Source organism: Grus americana, chromosome 2 (assembly GCF_028858705.1).
Source record: "Grus americana isolate bGruAme1 chromosome 2, bGruAme1.mat, whole genome shotgun sequence".
Lineage (NCBI taxonomy): Eukaryota > Metazoa > Chordata > Aves > Gruiformes > Gruidae > Grus > Grus americana.
This window is the reverse complement of record NC_072853.1, coordinates 111,505,143-111,523,606: the sequence shown is the minus strand read 5'-3', so window position 1 is coordinate 111,523,606 and position 18,464 is coordinate 111,505,143. Positions and strand designations below refer to the sequence as shown.

The 18,464-nt window shown below is 41.3% G+C and overlaps 1 protein-coding gene across 6 annotated transcripts in view; it reads left to right on the top strand.

The window, feature by feature from the left end:
• Positions 1 to 18,464, top strand: part of HECW1 (HECT, C2 and WW domain containing E3 ubiquitin protein ligase 1) — a 280,062-nt gene that overhangs the window by 126,868 nt on the left and 134,730 nt on the right. For all 6 annotated transcript variants that reach the window (XR_008575979.1, XM_054817599.1, XM_054817594.1 and 3 more), the window contains one exon: positions 13,919 to 14,013. Coding sequence is in view for 5 of the 6 variants with exons in the window: in XM_054817599.1 (XP_054673574.1) it covers positions 13,919 to 14,013 (95 nt within the window). In the remaining variant the exon portion in view is untranslated. The remainder of the gene's footprint in view (positions 1 to 13,918; positions 14,014 to 18,464) is intronic.

Sequence of the window (18,464 nt, the reverse complement as noted above, 5' to 3'; positions counted from 1 at the left end):
CGTACAGCCATCTCAAGCCAAAATGTAAGGAATCCTTCACTGTAGAGTGGCTCAACTAAATGCAACAAAGTTACCTGCTTACTCCTATAGTCAAAATTGTAAAGTGAATCACCAAAGTCTCAGCATGCTTCCAGTAGAAGATGATTTTGTGGGCAAGCTTCAGAAGAGCAGCAGTCTTTGATGGGTCTGTCCTCATCTTTGTAAAACAGAGCAGAGAGGCTCCAACATCCCATATGGTTGTGAATCCAACTACAGTCAAAAGCAGAAGTTCAGTTCACGGTTCCTGCTAAAAATGTAATTTTTCTAATGAGCAGGTTTTTCCTTCTTATTGATCTTTAGAAAGCACTGTACAGAGTTGTAAATCTAAATCTGATGAATTCAAGCCTTAATTCTCATTCTGATGTAAATCTTTCTCAGTTCATTCAGATCCTGAGCCCTCCAGAGCCTCCCCCATGAGACACGGGCACCTTCTTTCTCTCCCTTTGAGATCTTGGACACAACTTGACATCATTGCTGTAGGCAGAACTGCCTGTGAATTGCTTTCCTGAATAGGAATTTTCACGTGCTGAGTGTTGTAGGACCAAGCTTATGGCTTATACATAGCTTTCTACTGGGCACAGTTCATACACTATCAGCAGCAACAGACAGGTGTTGGCATTGTTAAAAGCATGCAAATATGCAAAAACATACCTAGAGCACAATCCCAGGTCCTAGAAAAGGAGGTGGTTGTGCTGCTTTCCCTTTACTACCAGAGACCTGAGCAGCCCTGAGGAAGGAACAGTCCATACCACATGTGGAGGCACTAGCGGGTGAATCTGTCTCCCTGGAGCCAGCTGCAGTTCCTCACTTTTTTTTGTGGAGGAGGTGGTGGCAAATATGCACAGCATCATGTAAAGTAGTGGTGATTTTGAAGCTTGTAGCACAAGCCACAGTCAGACGGTATGTGAGCTGGTATTGGAATAAAAACCACCATAATGAGACTGATCAGCACGTGTGAAGTTGGAATACCAAGGGCTTTTCTATTCACGATGGGTCTTATGATGGCTGTCAGCATCTGAGATCCTCTGATCTGCAGAGATTACACTGTTGCAGACAAAGAAGAGACCTACAAAAAGGGCTGTGCGTCAAGCAGACAACTTTGGGATCTCCTGTGTGTCCCTGGGTAAAATGGGCTGGCTTGAGTTTCTCTTTTACAAGTCCTCACTGGAAAAAGTAAATCTAGCTAAACCCACACATGCCACACTCCCATCCTTGTTGAGCTTTAGCAGCAGTACATGGGAGAGGAACTCTGATGGGATTGTTTTAAAAGAATAAGGCCAAGTTTTTATCCGTTATATCCAGATGCAGCACTGCGTTTGCAAAGGCATCATGCTAATGGGGTTTCGACAACCAGAGGCATTGCTCACAAGTCTCTGTGAGAACCAAAGGATATGAGCGTGGTTTGTCTGTCTGTGGTTTCTCAGCAAATGGAAGGAAGATAGGCCCTGCCGTTGTAAAGCAAAGCAAGCATTTGTAAGACTAAAAGGAGAGGAGAGGAAAAAAAACCATACCTCGGCAGCATAGCTGGCATGCAGCTTTTATTCAAGGCTCATGGTTCTGAGTGGGTGAACCCAATTAATTATAAATGCTTTGGATGTATAAATGAGAGAACAGCTCTGTGTTCTGAAGACACAGAAGTCTCTTTCCTCTGTTTGTTTAATACTTACAAGACCTACCCAGGTAAATTGTTGGTGTACTAAGACAAGACCTCAAAACCCGCTGTTTTTCAGAACAACTGAACTTTGGGGAATTTTGGTCATTGGGTAATTACAGTGCAAGGCTGTTCATCTCACACTTGTATTTAATAATGTAACAAGTATTTAGTGATAGAATTACATATTGTTAGCTGCTGTTCATGTCCTTTCTGCCAAGAAGGAAAAAAGTAATGTGGAAAGGAATAAAATAGAAGATAGTAATGTGAATCCAGGAACCAGCGTGCCAAAGATCTCAATCTCTGCTGCACTGTTATTGCTCTGTGACTGTCTTTTGCCTTCAGTAGAGTTACAGTGCCAAAACACAGATGCAACTGTCCTCATTTTCTCCTCATGCTGTATAGACCTGTTAGGTGCCTTGCAAATAAGACCAGATAATCCTGAGGTGAAGGCAGAGGTGCATTCTTTTCCTTGGGTTGCCCCCTTGTACGTTTTCCTTGCCTTTAATGCTACTGCCTAGAATACTGACCTTCATTTTAGTCTTCCAGATTTTGCAAATGATTCTATTCCAAAATTGTCTGCAAATAGTTCTGCTCTGTGATAGAGTCAGGAAAGCCAAGAGGTTGAACTGTCATACTTGCCATTGCATTCTTGGTACATGTAACCTGTTACTAGTTGCCTAAGAGAGTACCACAATATGTCTCCTCTTACTCTTCTCTGTGAGCTCTGACTTCAATCTAAAGTAGCGTTTTGCTGTTGTCTTTTACTTGTATTAGGGTGTTCGTACTATGACAGCAACGAACAGTCTTTGTTGTATGATAACATGATGCATAATTCTCTTAATCACTCAAAATTAGTTTTTTAATTTGATTAGCAAGAGCAGCAACAAACAATAATGTGCTTAGCGTAGTGGGTAACTGAAACAATTTAAGCACTAGGAAGCTGCTTCTACAAGCATTTAGAATTTTCATTCAGCTATCTTCTCAAATTGATCATTTCTTTCTTTGTTGTCATGGAAATATTAGGCTAAACATATCTTCAGAATCAGTATGCACACATTCCTTGTCTCTACTGCATTTCTAAAGTGTGATAAATGCATTAAAAAAGAAAAACAGCCCTTATTATGGTATTGTGAGTAATAGTGCTAAGCTCTTGGCTTCTTTTTTATATCCAAGTGCAAAGGATCTTTTCTTGGTAATATTCACATCTTGTTGCCCAAGGACTTAATTGCAAGACTCTCCTCATATACTGCATTGCACATGCTTGACTGACTGTAATAGCTCCCAATCAGAGTGAACACTGTGAGGTTTAATATTGCATGGTCTAGCTGCTAAACACAAAGAAACTGTTGTTGTCAGGCATTCTTGTAGTGACTGAAGTGAGCTTGGCACTTGAAAATGTGAATAGATAGGGCTTCTGACTGGGAGAGTTTGCAGAGTAAGAAGAGAAAGGACGTAACATGTAAGAGCAGCTGGGGGAATGGTGAGGTCTATGATGGCTGGTTTTGGCACTAACATCTTCAAAGGTAACTTTCTTGGGGAAAAAAGATGGACTGACTCAACTGTCAGAAACTGTTCTGTTTCTAATGTGAAATTCAGTTATGCTTATCAGATGTGATTAAACACCAGCTCAAGAAGTGCTGTAGCAGGTGTCTTGAATTAAACTGCTACTAATGTAAATGAAGATGTGAATCCTCCCTAATTTTAGTACTTGGCTGGGTTTGGAGTTGCAAGGTGTCCCTTTTCATGCTCTCCTCTCCCATCACAAAGCAGGCACCAGATAAAGTTAGGGCTTACACCTTCCCAAATACTAATCATTGATCGTAAGGCTGATGTCATTTTCTGCTTCTGTAAATCCAAAGCAATGCCTGGTCCATATGTGTTTTGAGATCAAGGGGAATAAAAACATGTTGTGATGTAGAGGGCTGTGTTTGAGGCATTTGGCTTCTGAAGTTCGTTATCTCTTGCTCAAGGCTCTGCCTGAAGGCATAATCCAGTCATATGTATTTAATTAAGACTTTAAACTACTGTTGCCCTGATAAAACAAGGAGCTGATGGTTCATAGGCATCTGCTTTAGGAGACAATTAACTTGAGGCAGACATAATACCTGGAAGCCTAAAGGATATATTGCAACAGGGGCAGTCGAGAACAACTTGCTTCATCTGGGACAACCCAGTGGCTGTATGTCGCAGTAAAGACTGGAGAAGGCTCCCCAGCTCTGCCTGTCCCCTCCTCTTTTGTGGAGCTGTGAGCTATTGTATAGTTTTGAGTTTACACCTTTCTCTGTTGTCTCTGACCTACCTTCACAGTGCCTCTTCTGACACTCAGAACAAAGCTCAGGGATGTCAGTGTTTCTGTATATTTATTTTCTCTTTATGTTGTGTTTTAATAGATATTGGTGTAACTGAGAACACAGGCACCATATCTTCTGTTCAAATTCTTTTCCTGAGTATTGTCAGTGACTCTAATATAGCTAAGGGGACACTAATACAGTGAAACAGATGGCTTTCTGCATGTGAGGCAAGGTTCATTTCCAGTGTACTGGAAGCATAGAGATTTTTTTTTTCTACTATTCAACTTTGATAAAGAAGTGTCGAGTCCATTGTAACCAAGATGATGAGCAGTTTTAAAACAAAAGTGTTATTTTAAAACTTACTCTGATGTAATGGTTGCATTTCAGAAGTTATTTTAAATCATCTCCTTCATAAATAGATGAACCGTGTGTTTGATTTTGCCTGGAATGTTGTTTTTCATGCAATGTGCATGAGTGCTTAGGATCAGAGACCAAACTTTAGGCATGGTTTCCAGTTATTATGGACTCAACTATCACACAGTTAAAAATGCTTTGATGATTGCGAGTTTTTCTCAAATAAATTGCTCACTTGCTAATGCTTGTGGTGAAAAACTCATCGTTAAGCTGATTTACATAAAAACATTATATGCCTGTAGGCTCTGGAATTTCATTAAAGTCTCAATCTTATTGCAGCGCTTATAATTTGCTGTTTGCAGTGACTAAAATGTCTCTCTCAAACTGCTTTTCCTTCTCCTGATGAAAGATAGGTAAGTTGTTACAACACACACACCCCTCCATCCCCAACTCTCATTCACTGAGACTTGTACCTATTGGTCTTTTCTTTACAACAGTCCATAAAGGCAGAGCAGATAGATAGCACTGTTGGCTTTGACTGTAAGTAAATAGATACAATTCTTGCCTGTTCTGGGCTGGAATGTCTTTATGAATATGGAGCAAATACTTCTCTTGGTTTCAATGGGATGAGAGGTGACTCTGTGTGAGGAATTGTAAGGCTGAGTCCTTTTTTTCTTCTTTTTTTTTTTCCTCCCCATCTCACATTTCTGAAGATAATTTTAGGAAGAAATGATTATTTTCAAGGATATGAGCTGTCTGAGCAAACCAAATTTCCATTCCATTAGCCATACAATAAAACTTAAGAAGTGGGTTATAGTTGGAGAATATGCCCCAGAGCAAACTGCAGGTTCTATTACTAGCTACATAAGGGCTAAAACACTTTTTTATTAAAGACATTTAGCATCTTTAGCTACTGGCTGGGCAGTGGCATCATTCCACTGACCTTTCCTGTGGTGGGTATCTGTGGAAGCTTTGCCTTGCTCTACTCTGCCTTGACTCTAGATGTTAATCTAAATGCCCGACTTACTGGGCGCTATGATGGTACATATCCTTGTCTGTGATGAACTGGACTTTCACAAGGGCCACTGGATGGCTGTAGATTTTAATGCATTCCAATCCTTGCCTGTCTGGACAGAATTGGAGTCAGTAGACTGACCATAAATCCCACTGCCAGCTCTCTGAGGTTGCCTAAGTGGGAGCCTGAATACAAGTCCTCTAGGACATGCATTGTGTTCCCACCGTGAAGGGAGCTGGCAGTGCTCATCTGTCCTAGCAAGACTTGAAATAGTGCTCTGCTACCTGCTGTCCCCAAATCCTTCTGTGCTCAAGCCTATGACCACCACAAATCACAGTGTTTTTTCTTCACCATTTTACCTGGTTTTGTCCTGGCTTCTGTTTCCCCACTCCACACTCCTAATGCCCCCATCTGTCTTCATCTCTTCCTTCAATAGGGCAAATCAGCAGGGGATTCATACTCTTCTCTTCCATGCTACTTGGCCCAGCGGGGAGACACCCAGGGATACAGTCCTCTGGCTCCCAGGAGAGGTGCCCAGACGTGGCACAGCCAGGAAGAGCTTAGATCTGTATTGCAGAAAAAGTCTGTCATAGCACCAGTCTGGAATGTGCTCAGCAGAGACAGGATTTCCTGGGCATTTAGATGGTAAAATCAAATATGTCTCAAATGAGTATATCAAACTGATTTTTTTTGGAGAGGCTTATAAATTCGCTGAATTTTAATGTACTTTTACAGGAACAGCAAAAGATATATGCTTAGTATAGTGACTTCTGTTCCACGTTAACATGGGGTAAAAGGAAAGGTCTTGAGAAATCTTTAATGAGTAAAAACCTCATGATTTTCCGTTACCCTCACAGCTACAAATTTCTGGATGAAATTTTCTTGCTGTGTATCTCTGTAGATCTGAGGTGGACATCCAGCATGCAAATTTTTATTCCAAATGTATGTATCTCTGAAAATGTATAAGCAACTGAAAACAAGGTTTATAATGAAAAATGTCAAGCAACTTTAGTAATCAGCAATGCTAGATGTCCTGCCTGTATGGAGAAATATATACAAGTGCTGGAAATGGATGTATAAACACACATCCATTCCAGCTGCTAGCATTCTTTAGTAATGAGTCTTGCCAATAGGACAGTTATTATGAGGGTAGCACATAAACAACAGCCTATTGAAATTAGATCTGTATGTTCTTCCTGAATAGCAGTTTATAGAGCCACTTTGTTGTATCTTTCCTGTAATAGAGACTCCTGGGTACATAGATTTTCATAAGACAAAAATGGTGTGGTTTTGTCTTATGCTCAGGAGTCTACACCTGAAAAATTTCTGAATAATGATAATCACAGCACAGTCATAGGTAAGCAGATACATGTCACTTCATATGAACAGCAGAGTAATAGAGGTGGATTATACAAAGCTAGACCCAAAATCCATGTAGAATGGAGCATGCAACACTGAGGGCTCAAACAAGTGAAGCTAGGACAGAGGAGACTGGCCCACTTGCTATGAGGATTTGTTACTACCTATTAGTAGTTATTAGTGTCCTAATTTACCGTACTACTTTAGTCATGGTTGGAGGCAGGTAGCTGCTCAATCAAATTATCAAGCAAAGGAAATAAAAGTGAAAGTCAATAGTAGAGAGTATCTGCAGATCAGAAATAACACCAGAACAAAGAGTTAATGATATAATAAATTCTAATAATCAGCTCTCCTGTTATAAAGGAGGTAACTCCAGCCCTGAATGTTTAGCACTTGTGAAGCAATAGCAGTCTATGACACCATTTGGAATAAAATTACGAAGTCATCTAATCTGTTTTTCAAATATTAGTTACAACTACAAACACTGAAATACATTATTTATTGTTACAGACTTAAGGTTATTTGAGTGTTCTAACTGTGCATTTCTCAATCTTGACGAGTTTGGATTTTTGGCTTAAATTTAATCTTGATTAGAAGTTTTCTGGGTGTTCTACTGCTTAGTTTTGAGCTATTACAGTTTCCTTGCAAAGGTTTGTGCCTGAAATTGTTGGTATGTACTGGTCAGCCTTAATTCTGTCTCCAGGTACTTTTTTCTTTCTTGCCTTGGAAGCATTATAATAATCTGAAAGGTGAGATTTTAAAATGTCCTATCTTGCATTTCCTCAAAAGAAGTCTTTTAACAGTCTGTTCACATATGTTTGTGCATGTTTTAGAGCAGGGCAGGGAAAAAGGTATCAGAAAATTGGAAGAAATGATGCAACTGGGATTAAAGAAACGTATCTGTTTAGGCCTCATTTGGTTTTAAACTGTTCGTTGTCTAAAAACTGAGGTGCCTTACAGAAAACCATAGGCAGTTGTGATACTAAGTAAATACTGTGAGCAGATGCGGCTTGCAGCTTCAGGAAATACACAGTCTGTAGGTTGCTGAGTAGCAGACCAGCTTGATGGCTGTAGTGTTGCTATTGCGTATTGGACGGGCAATTTCTGGAACAGGCATTTTTTTCTGATACAGCACAAGAAATAAGAGACGTTGTTTGCATGGAGCAGCAGAATAAATGGTACCATGTATTGATGCTGTAAGTACAAATTAGATCTGCCAGGTCTTACCTTTTATCGTTGTTATGTGTCTTCATTCTTTGCTGACAGGGCAGGTATAGTATCAGGAGAAACTACCTAAATTTATCTAAAAAGCGTTGATGCTTAGGGAAGGGCTCACGCTGATGCGGGAGCACTGGGTTTCCACTCTGGGTTGCACAGTTTACCTGCTCTCTACGCTTCCAGCAGTATTCAAAAGCAGGAGATGAGCGCTGGAGGCAGCAGCAGGTGGAGGAGGGTGGTCAGGCATGAGAGGTGAACAGGATGTACACTTGTGCACCAGGTTTCACAGGTAGCTGCTGACAGAGATGATACATTGTGCTCCATGCTTCCTGAAGCTCTGGGTGAGAAGGTACTTTTATCTTCTTTGGGTTTGACTTTATCTCTCTCTCTCTTTGCCTTTCCTTGTCTTGTTTCTTTTTCACAGCTTGCTTTTCAGTCTCATGTAGACAACCCTAGACTTTAGGCCCTCTCCTCTGTCCCACTCTGAGCAGTGAATTCTCTTCTAATCTCAGCCGTCTCCTCCCCTCAACTTCAACATCGGTGCCATTGTTTACTCAATTCCAGGACCGCAAGCCTTCATATAAACTGCCTTTAATCTCTCTCTGTTTTTGCTTACCATTGTAATTTCTTGTCCTATTTTTTTCATATGCCTCTCCCAGTTTCCCCATTGTATTCAATCAGTTCTCCCCTCCATTGACTCCCTATCTCCACTTTGATGCCTTCCATCTTCACTTCCAGAGATCATCGTTGCTACTTTAATTCAAGATGGTCCCATAGCGATCCGATTATAGCACAGTATCATATGTTTGTTTATTCCACTTCTGACCCCTCTCTAGGGAAAACTTTATGACTCATAACTTAATTGCTTTGTGCTCCGATTTAGTTCACTTGGTTCCCACCCATTTACCAAAGACAGCTACCTTTTCATTACTGGTTTTTGACACCTCTCATTTTTTATACACAATGTTTGCCCAAAAGAGCAACAACAGCTTTTTTAGTAATAGATTGAGTTGATCACAAAGGACTCCGGTTTTAAGACTGGCATTACTTCCCCGAGAGCTTGTTCAGTGCTGAGAAATGCTTAGCTAATGCCTAGTCACCTCAGCTATTTAATTGAAACAAGAAGTATCATGGGAGTAAATCCCAACTAGATAGTGGAAGTGCCTCAGGTGTATCACACACTCTGTCAAACACCATCTGATGCTTTCTGCCTCCTCCAAAGAATATCATTAAGTCATTCCTTGAAATACCCATTAGTATGATTGGGTTGTTTCTATGGAGGTTTTTTGTGTGGGGTTTTTTTTTGGGGGGGGGGGGGAGTGTTTAGGTTTGGTTTGGTTGGTTTGTTTTTTTTTTTAGTTTAACAAGGGAAACTGCTTAATCCTGACAGTGCTTCTTTTTATATTTGAGAGAATAAATCCACCTTTTAGTGAAAGCTAAGCCTCTGAGACCAGACTAGCCTTAGTAAGTGAGGAGCAGAGGATTATAAGAGCAAGTGAACTTTTGAGAAAAGATTTAGGGCAATTTTGACAACTCTGAAGGAATGAGGAAGATCAGCAGAAATTGAAGTATTTTAAAGGGAAAGGGTATCAAATAAACAAACAGGAGCAATAACACTGACAGGAAAGAAGAATCAGTGGATGATGGAAACTAGGACATGTCTTAGAAGCTTTCGACCTTCAATACCTCCAGCTGCAGTTTATCAGCAGACCCGACTAGTTTTTATCTCTTCTCATTTCAGTTTAGTAAGGAGGTAGGGTGTTTTCAAGGGCTGGGTGATTGTGGAGGTGGTATAGAATATTGCCAAGAAGAGTAATGTTCAGCTGGTAAATTCATTTTCCAGTTAATTTGCAAAACTGATTTGGTAACTGAGATAACTCAGGGCTTTGATAGAGAAATCATTTTCTGTGGACTGGATTTTTTTCTTGTGAGAGGGATGAAGCTCCATGGCAGAGTTGTTTTCTGGCAAAACTCAAACTTTTCAGAGTTTTCCTCTGAATGAGGAGTGGTGTCTGTTGTGTCCGGGGATGAGCTACATTCCGGCTCCTCTCCCTTCCCGGTGAGCATCCCTGCTATGCGGCCCACAGAGGTGCTTGTGGGCTGTGGTGCAAGGAGCAAAACAGAATCACCTCTCCTGTTGCCTCGTTCTGATTACCCTGCCTTGGGGACCTTGCTTTGGGGCAGCTGTATTTTCTGCACCTGCGATGGTTGCAGCAGTGAGTCTGAGCATACAACTGGGAACTGTGTTATATCAATCCAGTGGAAAGCTGTAATGCAGCCATGGTATAATGGAGATACCAAGCCTGCTGTAAAGGGAGTACAATGCTATTTTGTTCTTGATCCATGAAAATTGCTGAGTAGTTTGGCAATTGTCATGGGCACGAGTATTTCTGAGCATCTTTAGACATCTCATCTCTTGGAAGATTTACCAGTCTAGCTGCCATTTATGCTAATTGAAAGGAGAATTTAACCTCATTATTTCCTGACTTTAACATTATAACTTCATTACCTGATCCAGTGAGCTACCACTCATAATTACTGAGCTGAAAATAACAATGGCAACCTATTTATTTATAACTGGACAACACCTGCTCCTGACCTATGCACTGTGCCATGTAGCTAGGGCAGCTAGACAGAGTTAAATGGTCTCCTTTATTCCATAACAAGCTAATCTACAAGACTATAATGCAAACAACCCTTATAACTACATATTACGTACGAATGCCAGCTGGATAATATTCAGGTTAATTTATATCACTGCCTTGCCTATACGTACACTGCTTTCTGTTCATCTGCAGAGGCAGTGGCACCAAGCCAGTGAATGTCTGCATCTGTTTTGGAAACGCCTCAGAGGTGATTCAGGAATACAAGAACAATCTTCAGATGGATTAAAATGTTAGGACTCTGAAGTGAAAAACATGGTACCAACGATATTATTTGGAAAGAATGGCTCCCAGCCAAAAAAAGCCCAACTAGGGCCTAAGTGGCATTTTTGCACATATATATCATATGTAATTTTGCAACCTTTATACTTGTTAATCTGTCCATTCAGAATAGCCATTTTCCTAATATTTCCAATCTGAAAAAGATCTGGGAAAAAGTTGGGGGGGGGAGGAAATAAAAAAAATAAAAAAAAATGTTGTTCCCTTGGTGTTTTTAGAGCTCAAACTGTGAAGGCTCCCATAAGACTTTTTGCTATCAGATCTGCTCTCTTAATGAAACCTTTGACATTCATTAATCACCACCTCAAATATTGCCTGATGAATGGTTCCACCTCTGCCACTGTTTTGGACTGGGTGTGATGCTTGCATCTCTCTGAGTTGCCTTCTTGTCAGCTTGCATCTGTATGTGGGCAGTGTGATTGAAAATTAAATTAGAAATAGTAGTTGTGTGAAACTGAGAGGAATCTTCAATACCTGCATGGTTCTTTCCAAATACATATTCAATCATCTTCGTAATCCTTTGTCCTTGAAAGCAATACTGATATCCAGAATACCTACATAAGTATATATTCTTTCCTCCTCCTGTTCTCTCTAATACTTTTAGTTTAATTAAATAGGTTCTTTCAAACCTAGTTTCGCAATGTAGAATATCAGTTACCATGTACTTGTCAACCTACGGCGAGATTTCCTGCTGTGAGGTCTGAACATTGTAATGCTGGCTAATACCTGAGGTTATGTTTTATTAACTGCATGAGCTAATAAAAATTTTAAAAAAAAAAGGCAAAAAAAAAAGTTTTGCTTTATTCTAGTTCTCAATGTTCCATGCAAACTGTAGCTAAAAATCTCCAGGGGAGAGGAAAATTAAGATTTGAATAATTGGTGAGAACTGCATGTTTTAGCTATTGTGATATCCTCAGCTTTTGCTGTCTTCTCAGTGAGTAAATGAGTTAGCTGCTGAGCTGTTAAAAGTCCTGTAGAGAAAATTACAATGTGAAAATTCAATCTGGACTTGCAGTTTTTCAGTCCCACAAGCTCATCCAGCTTTTTTGCTGCCAAAAGGAAACAACTGCTGCTCCCAGGTGCAACAACAGGGTCGCTTGCTCAGCTGCACTGACACCTCAAGTAAATATCTTGAATTTGCAGAAGTTCGTTTGGGGCATAGTTGTGAATTAAACCCCAGGGTGGGCCACACAGCCCCTCGTGGAGGTGCTGAAGGAGTCTGTAACCTGTTCCACTTCTTGTGGAGTGCTGTGAAGTAAAAGGGACACATGGATGCATCTGCACATATAGTGGGAGAGGAGTGTATTTGCACTGTCGGGGCAGAAAAGTGCACCTGGTCATCAGATGAAGAACGAGCTATGGGGATGGAAAATATGATGGCAGATTAACTGTGCTGGCACTGTGCTTCTTGTCGATGGACTGCACGTCCCTGATGCCTCCTCAGGGAGGAGTGCTGAGAAGCCACCTGGAAATGAGAAGTGCTGGAACTACTTGGGAACATAAGCTCTTTGTTTTTCATTTCCCAAGTCACATTTGAAAGTTGGGAAGGCTTTACACTCCTAAAACCATTTTGCCTTTCAAAAAACAAATCAGGATTTTTTTTTTCCTCCTGTATATCTGTAGGCATCAGGGTAAGCAATTCAGGTGTGCGTTTTTGAGGGTCTCCACTGCTTTTCACCTGGGGCGCTGCATGGTTGTTTTTTGGCAGATCACAGCACCATAATCTGTGGGCCAAGGTCCCAGCTCTTAACATTGTGTAATCTTTTGTCACAGCTGCACTGATTTTGCTTATTTTGTTACTGTCTTAAAACAGTAATGCAATTTGTATTGGCATTCCTTTATTATTTTCTTACATAGGCACTGTAGTTACAGTAGAGCAGAATTGTGGCTCTGCAGGCAAAGGCTGGTGTTTTCCCTGGGCCTCAGTAGCAGCTGCAAAGCAAGAGAAGCACCTTCAAGTATATTATGGAGCAGCTGAAAATTTCCATGCTATTATCCAGTTAAAACTGCAAGATGTGAATGCTGCTTTTATTTAAATAGGCATTTTTCAGATCCCACAAACATACCTTTTACATACATACAGTGCATACCTGCTGTGTCCTGGCTGTATGTAGGCACATACCAACCTACTTCACATCCTGGTTTACTATGGAAGAAGACTCCTGCCTGTGGGATGTGCTACAGCAAGCCACCAGGTCCAGGCAAGTGAGTGAGTGGGATTATGATGCATACTAGCAATTCATATCCATTTGCAGTTACAGACCAACAGAGAAGCTGACTGAAAGTATCTTTTCTTCTTGCAGCAGACAAGAAGGTGGGTTGTAAGGGAATGATTGAACAAGCAGCTTATTTTCCTTCTTCTATACCTTGATACATTTATCAAAATAGGTTTCCCTCACTTAATGTATTTATCTGAATATCAATACATGTGGCAAAAAGCAGTGCTGTGAGTCCAAAATCATGGTCTTTCTTCCTCGCTTAATCCAAATCTTTGGAAGTTGGTGGAAATACACTACGATGATGTCTTGTGGTACTATGTTGTTTCTGAAAAATGCTTTAATGTAGTAACTGCCAGAGCAGATAATCTGTGTAGATCTACGTCCTTGTTCTGACCAAAGCCAGAACAAATTCACTCAGTGAAACCTGTCAGTGAGCAACTATGCAATCTTGTTGTCCTAAGGAAGTTTCTCACTTTCTTTGCACACTAGCGTTTGGTATGTCTGAACAGGGAGCGATTCTCTGTCCCTGCTTTTCTTCTTCCTAATGTAGCTAAAAGATGCCGATCAGGTACTCTCAGGTAGGTATGTCATAACTGCTGCTCAGAAGAGGTTGGGGTTTTAACTGTTTTAAGTTGCAGGAACCAAACTCTAAATTTCGCTCTGGCAAAGGGGAAGATCGGAGGCAGGAGGTATCCTGTTGTGCCAACCAACCTGGGACAAAGCACTCGCTATTTAACTGCTTGCCAGCCTTGTGCCTGTGAGCTTCAACTGATTGTGCAGCTTCTCCCTGGCAGTTCTTCTAATCTAAAATAATTCTCTTTTTTTAGCTGAAACAAAGATCTGCTTCAAATACTACCATGGCGTGAGTGGGGCACTACGAGCCACAACTCCGAGTGTCACAGTGAAAAACAATGCGGCTCCCGTAAGTTACGCTGGCCTTTGATTTCTCACGTGTTTGTTCCCTGCTGTCACTGTGTGATGCCTTGCTTACCCTGCTGGCTTTATATGCTTTTATATGAAAACTGAACATAAGATATACTTTTCAGTGCACGGTGGTACAAGGAAATGGGTAATCTTTCAGTTAAGATGTGGGTTGGAATGCTAAGGGAATGTAGATTCAGCTTTCAAACTATCACAAATAGCTTCTCTGATCTGGGGCAAGTCCCATGTCCTAGTGGTATCCCATTCTGTAAAGTTATCTTCTCTCTGCTGGGTGTTGTGAGACTTGGGTGATACCTCTAGAGGATTTGGCATTCTTTGTCTGTAAATACAATAAATGCCCAGGAAAGGACTAAGGTTTTCCTATTTTAAGGTGCTTTTTTCAAAATACAGGCATGAGCATTTTCACATCAGTGCCTCTGAGTGCCAGGAACTGTGACACACTCTCATCAGCGCTAAGAAGCGGGCATTCAGGTCCCAATCCATCAAAGTACTGAGGATCATTTTTGACAGATTGAGGCTTCATTGACAGCAATTTTGATTTGCTAGAGCTTAGCAAGTGATGTGGCTCAAATGGCTCTAAAAAGCAATGTATCTTACATGGTTTTGGAAAACCTGGTCACCCTGAGAATGAAATATTTTTTAGAAGTCTGCAGGGAGACCTGCTGACCTCCAAAGCTTGTCTGGCCTTGCTGACAGAGTTTCATTGCTTGCCAGGCTCATCTTGGCAGAGGTCTGCGTGAGCTGAGGAGCTTTAGTCCAACCAGCATTAGAAAAAGACTAGCTCAGATGTTGTTTAATCTGGAAGATGGTTTCAAGAAAGATCTGTCTTACCTGTGGGTATATGTAGGTTTCAGTGGACATCACTGAAGCTTAAATTTTGAAAGTTTGTGATTTGGGGGGTTTTGTTTGGTTGTTTTTTTAAACGGTCCCAAGTTGATACTTCTAAAAACACTGAAAAGTCTCACATGCTGTGTGTTGATCGTGTCTGGTTGCACCAGGGTCTGGAAAGATTTTTATTTTTTTTTCCCCACACTTAACACATGTAGAGACTTCTGGTGTTTTTTCTTTGCCTTGTTTTGATGTACACAATAGCTGCGAACTGGATGCTGGGTAGTGACTGATGTCTGGTCTGTTTAGGAATAAGAGATTCATGTCTCAGTAGGCCTTTCTCACATGCTCACGGTGAAGCCATTTGCCAGCTTGGAAGCCAGGAGAGTTTCCTTCAGCTGTCTTCAGAGGAACATTATGATGTGGCCTTGCATGTCTTCATTTTGTGGGATGCTGAAAAGTGCTTTTTAGCCTGTAGTGAGTGGTGTCTTGTTGACTTAGGACTTCCTGTTCATTTCCTGGTTATCATCAATTTGGAGGGGCAATCTATGTCATTGGTTTAGTCCCAGCTTTCTCTGAAAAGTAAGCCAGCCAACCAAGGTAATAAATACCAGTAGGCTGAGAGATTAGAATAATTTTTTTTTCACAGTTCACATCCATGTCTTAGACCTGAGATTGAAACAATTAAGCAATTTTTTCAGGTCTAGTGTGGAAGAGTTACTTTATCATTATTAAGTATCGGCTGTATGTTTTAAGTTAATAGAAGAATGTGTGAGGACCTATGCCTTTGTAATATGCAAATACGTAATCTCTACAAGTTCTTCAGTTGAGGCCTATATATATATATACACACACATGGGGAAATACAGTGCCTTAAGCAGCCATTCACTTTCAGATGAGCAGGACTCATGTTCAAAAGAAAGTATTCTTCATGCAGTACTCATGGTCTTCGTAGAGATCAGATGAGAAGAAGAAACACCTATTACGACCTTCAGCTGAGTATACTGTACATGGATGAAAAATAAAATATGATAAAAAGTGGTATCAGATAACAGTTTCAGTTTGAGGGCCAAACCAATGTCCTTGGAAATAGCATTTTCTTCATATCATCTAATTTTTCCTGCTTTTCTGCATTACAGAATAGTCTGTGTGGTTTTGCCAGTTTCTTTTGCAGATCAGAGAGGCCAGCAGTGTTCTAGGTGCAGCAGGTTTCTCTATTGTCTTCATCGTTTGCTGCATGACATAAATATTTGGTGCATTGTAATGCAAATACTAAGCAGTGAAGACAGCAAAAGCGAAGGAATAGCAGCAAAGGTTAACCTGAATAACCCCCCTATATGAGTGCAAGAGGAAAAAAAAATGGTAAAGATTTGAAAAGTCCTTTATTGTTTAGAGAAAAATAATGGGCTGGTTCTTGTCTATGTAAAGGCTTTCAGCTAAGTATGATCCTCCACACTCCAGTCCCAGATGAAACCATCAGATGGCTTTCTCCATCTGCCTCTCTGCAGTACGTGTCCAACCTTTAGTAATAAAGTTGTTGAATGTTTTGCAGCATCCTGTGCCATTGGCACGTGGTGTTACCCTCACTGCCCAGATGGGGAAGGGGATAACAAGGGATTTTCCCAGCCCTAGCCTTTTCCTGGTTTCTTGTGTGTCTCTGTGCTGGCTGCTGCTAGGGCATGGGTAACACCATGCAAAGTACAGGCGTTATCCTTAGAACTGCAAACACATAGCCACTCAGCTTTTCACTGACATTTCACCAATTTCACTAATGGTGAATTCCAGACTTGTGGGTTGCTTAGTGGTTGGGGTTTTTTTTCCTTTTAGTGAAAGGAGAGAGGGAGAAAGTGTTAAATCTCAAAATAAACTGCCATATCTATTTTAAAACATATTTTTTCTAAATAATGGCTTTAGAACAATGATCAGAAAATTCTTGTTCAAAAGAAGCAGCAGATATTCTGGTTTGTACTTTGCTATGCTCATCCATCATTAGCCAGAGAGTAAATGCACAGCTTTCATATACGTGTTGCTGGGTGCCTCCCCATCCCTTTGCAGCAACTCCACAGTGAAGTATATTGAGTCGGCAGCCTCATCTCTTTTTCCTGTGTCTTGAATCGTAATTTGAGCACAGCTGAGCAGGGAAGTGATAGATTGTTTTATTTTCCCCTATTCCTGTGTGTGATCGGTTAAGGGCCGTGACAGTCTAGCACCATGCCTATAACTCCTCTGAGGTCCCTGAGACTTCTTACCCTAGTGAGACTTGAAACACAGGGCCCTCTGTGATCGAATTGGATGCATCAAATTCCTCAGTTGTTTTCATTGCTCCAGTGATTCAGAGAACTGCCCCAGGGTCCCAGGCATGCCATTTCTCACAGTACCAGCAAAAGCCGTGGTCCTCCGACCAGTGCAGCCTGGGTACAGAGAGGGGGTCTGCTCAGAGGGAACCTTCTCCAGATCCTGGGGCAGGTTCTTGCACATCCTTTCTGCTGGAAGAGGGAATCTTGTGGTCCATGCTTGGAAGTTTACCCTCTTTTGTAGCTGGTAGTTTTAGCAGTGGCTGTGGGATCTTAGTGTGTTAGAAATAATAGATTTGTAGGGAGAAAAATCTCAATAGGGATCATGCTGTGGGTATAGGGGCTAAAGTATTTTGAAAAGCTGGTTGCCTTGAACCAAAGGGAGTTTTGCTATTGTAGTGATGGTGTCACAACTTCACCCTGAAGCTTAGACTGTCAGTAGGGACACAGAGGGAATGAGACTTTGTGTACTTGACACAAGCAAACCTTATCGTTTGGCACAGCTTGGTTAAAAAGATCAGGAGCAGGTGTCCTTCGGGAAGCAGCATTTGGGGACAGGTGACCTTCTGGGGACAGTGTTTTCACTGCTAGCACAGACTCATCTCCAGCTGATGCCAGAGCCACCCAAGCGGATTCTGTCTGAGCCTCTGGCCACGTGGTACCTCCTGCGGTGGGGGCAGCAGCTGGCATATGGGCTGCTTGGTGCATGTCCCATCCTGTCTGTCAACAAGAGCTATAAACACCGATAACCAGCAGTATCCTAACACCACAATTTATGAACAAAACAAAAAAACACCAAAAACCCCTTTGCAGTCTGCCTGACTGCGGTTCACTGCAATTGAAAAGGGAAAAGAAGCTGGAAGTAGTCATGCTGGGGGCTGTAAGCGGTTGCCATTCTTGTTCACGCGCTACTGAGACCGTCTTTAACTGGCAGTTAAAAGGAATCCTGCTTCCAAAGCGGAAAAAGAAAAGTTGCTGTGTTAGTTGGATGTCTTTGTATAGCACCAATGGTGCTTTAAGCTGAGTAGCATCTTGTGTTTCTTATATTATGAATGTTCTGCTCCATTTGAGTTTATCTCCTTACGCTGTAACCCAGTTATTAGAGCTGCCTTGCCTGCTGATTAGGATGCCCTGCAGTTTGTTTGTTGGTGAAAAGTCCTGTCACATTTTATCGCCTGTGAATCGTCAAGCTTGAATATCTGGGAATGAAGGGCTGTGCAATTTGGCCAATTCATAGGTGGCAGGGAGCGTAAATGTGAATTTGGAGCAGCAGATAAGCCTGGGGGTAATGGCAGTGAAACAGAGCACC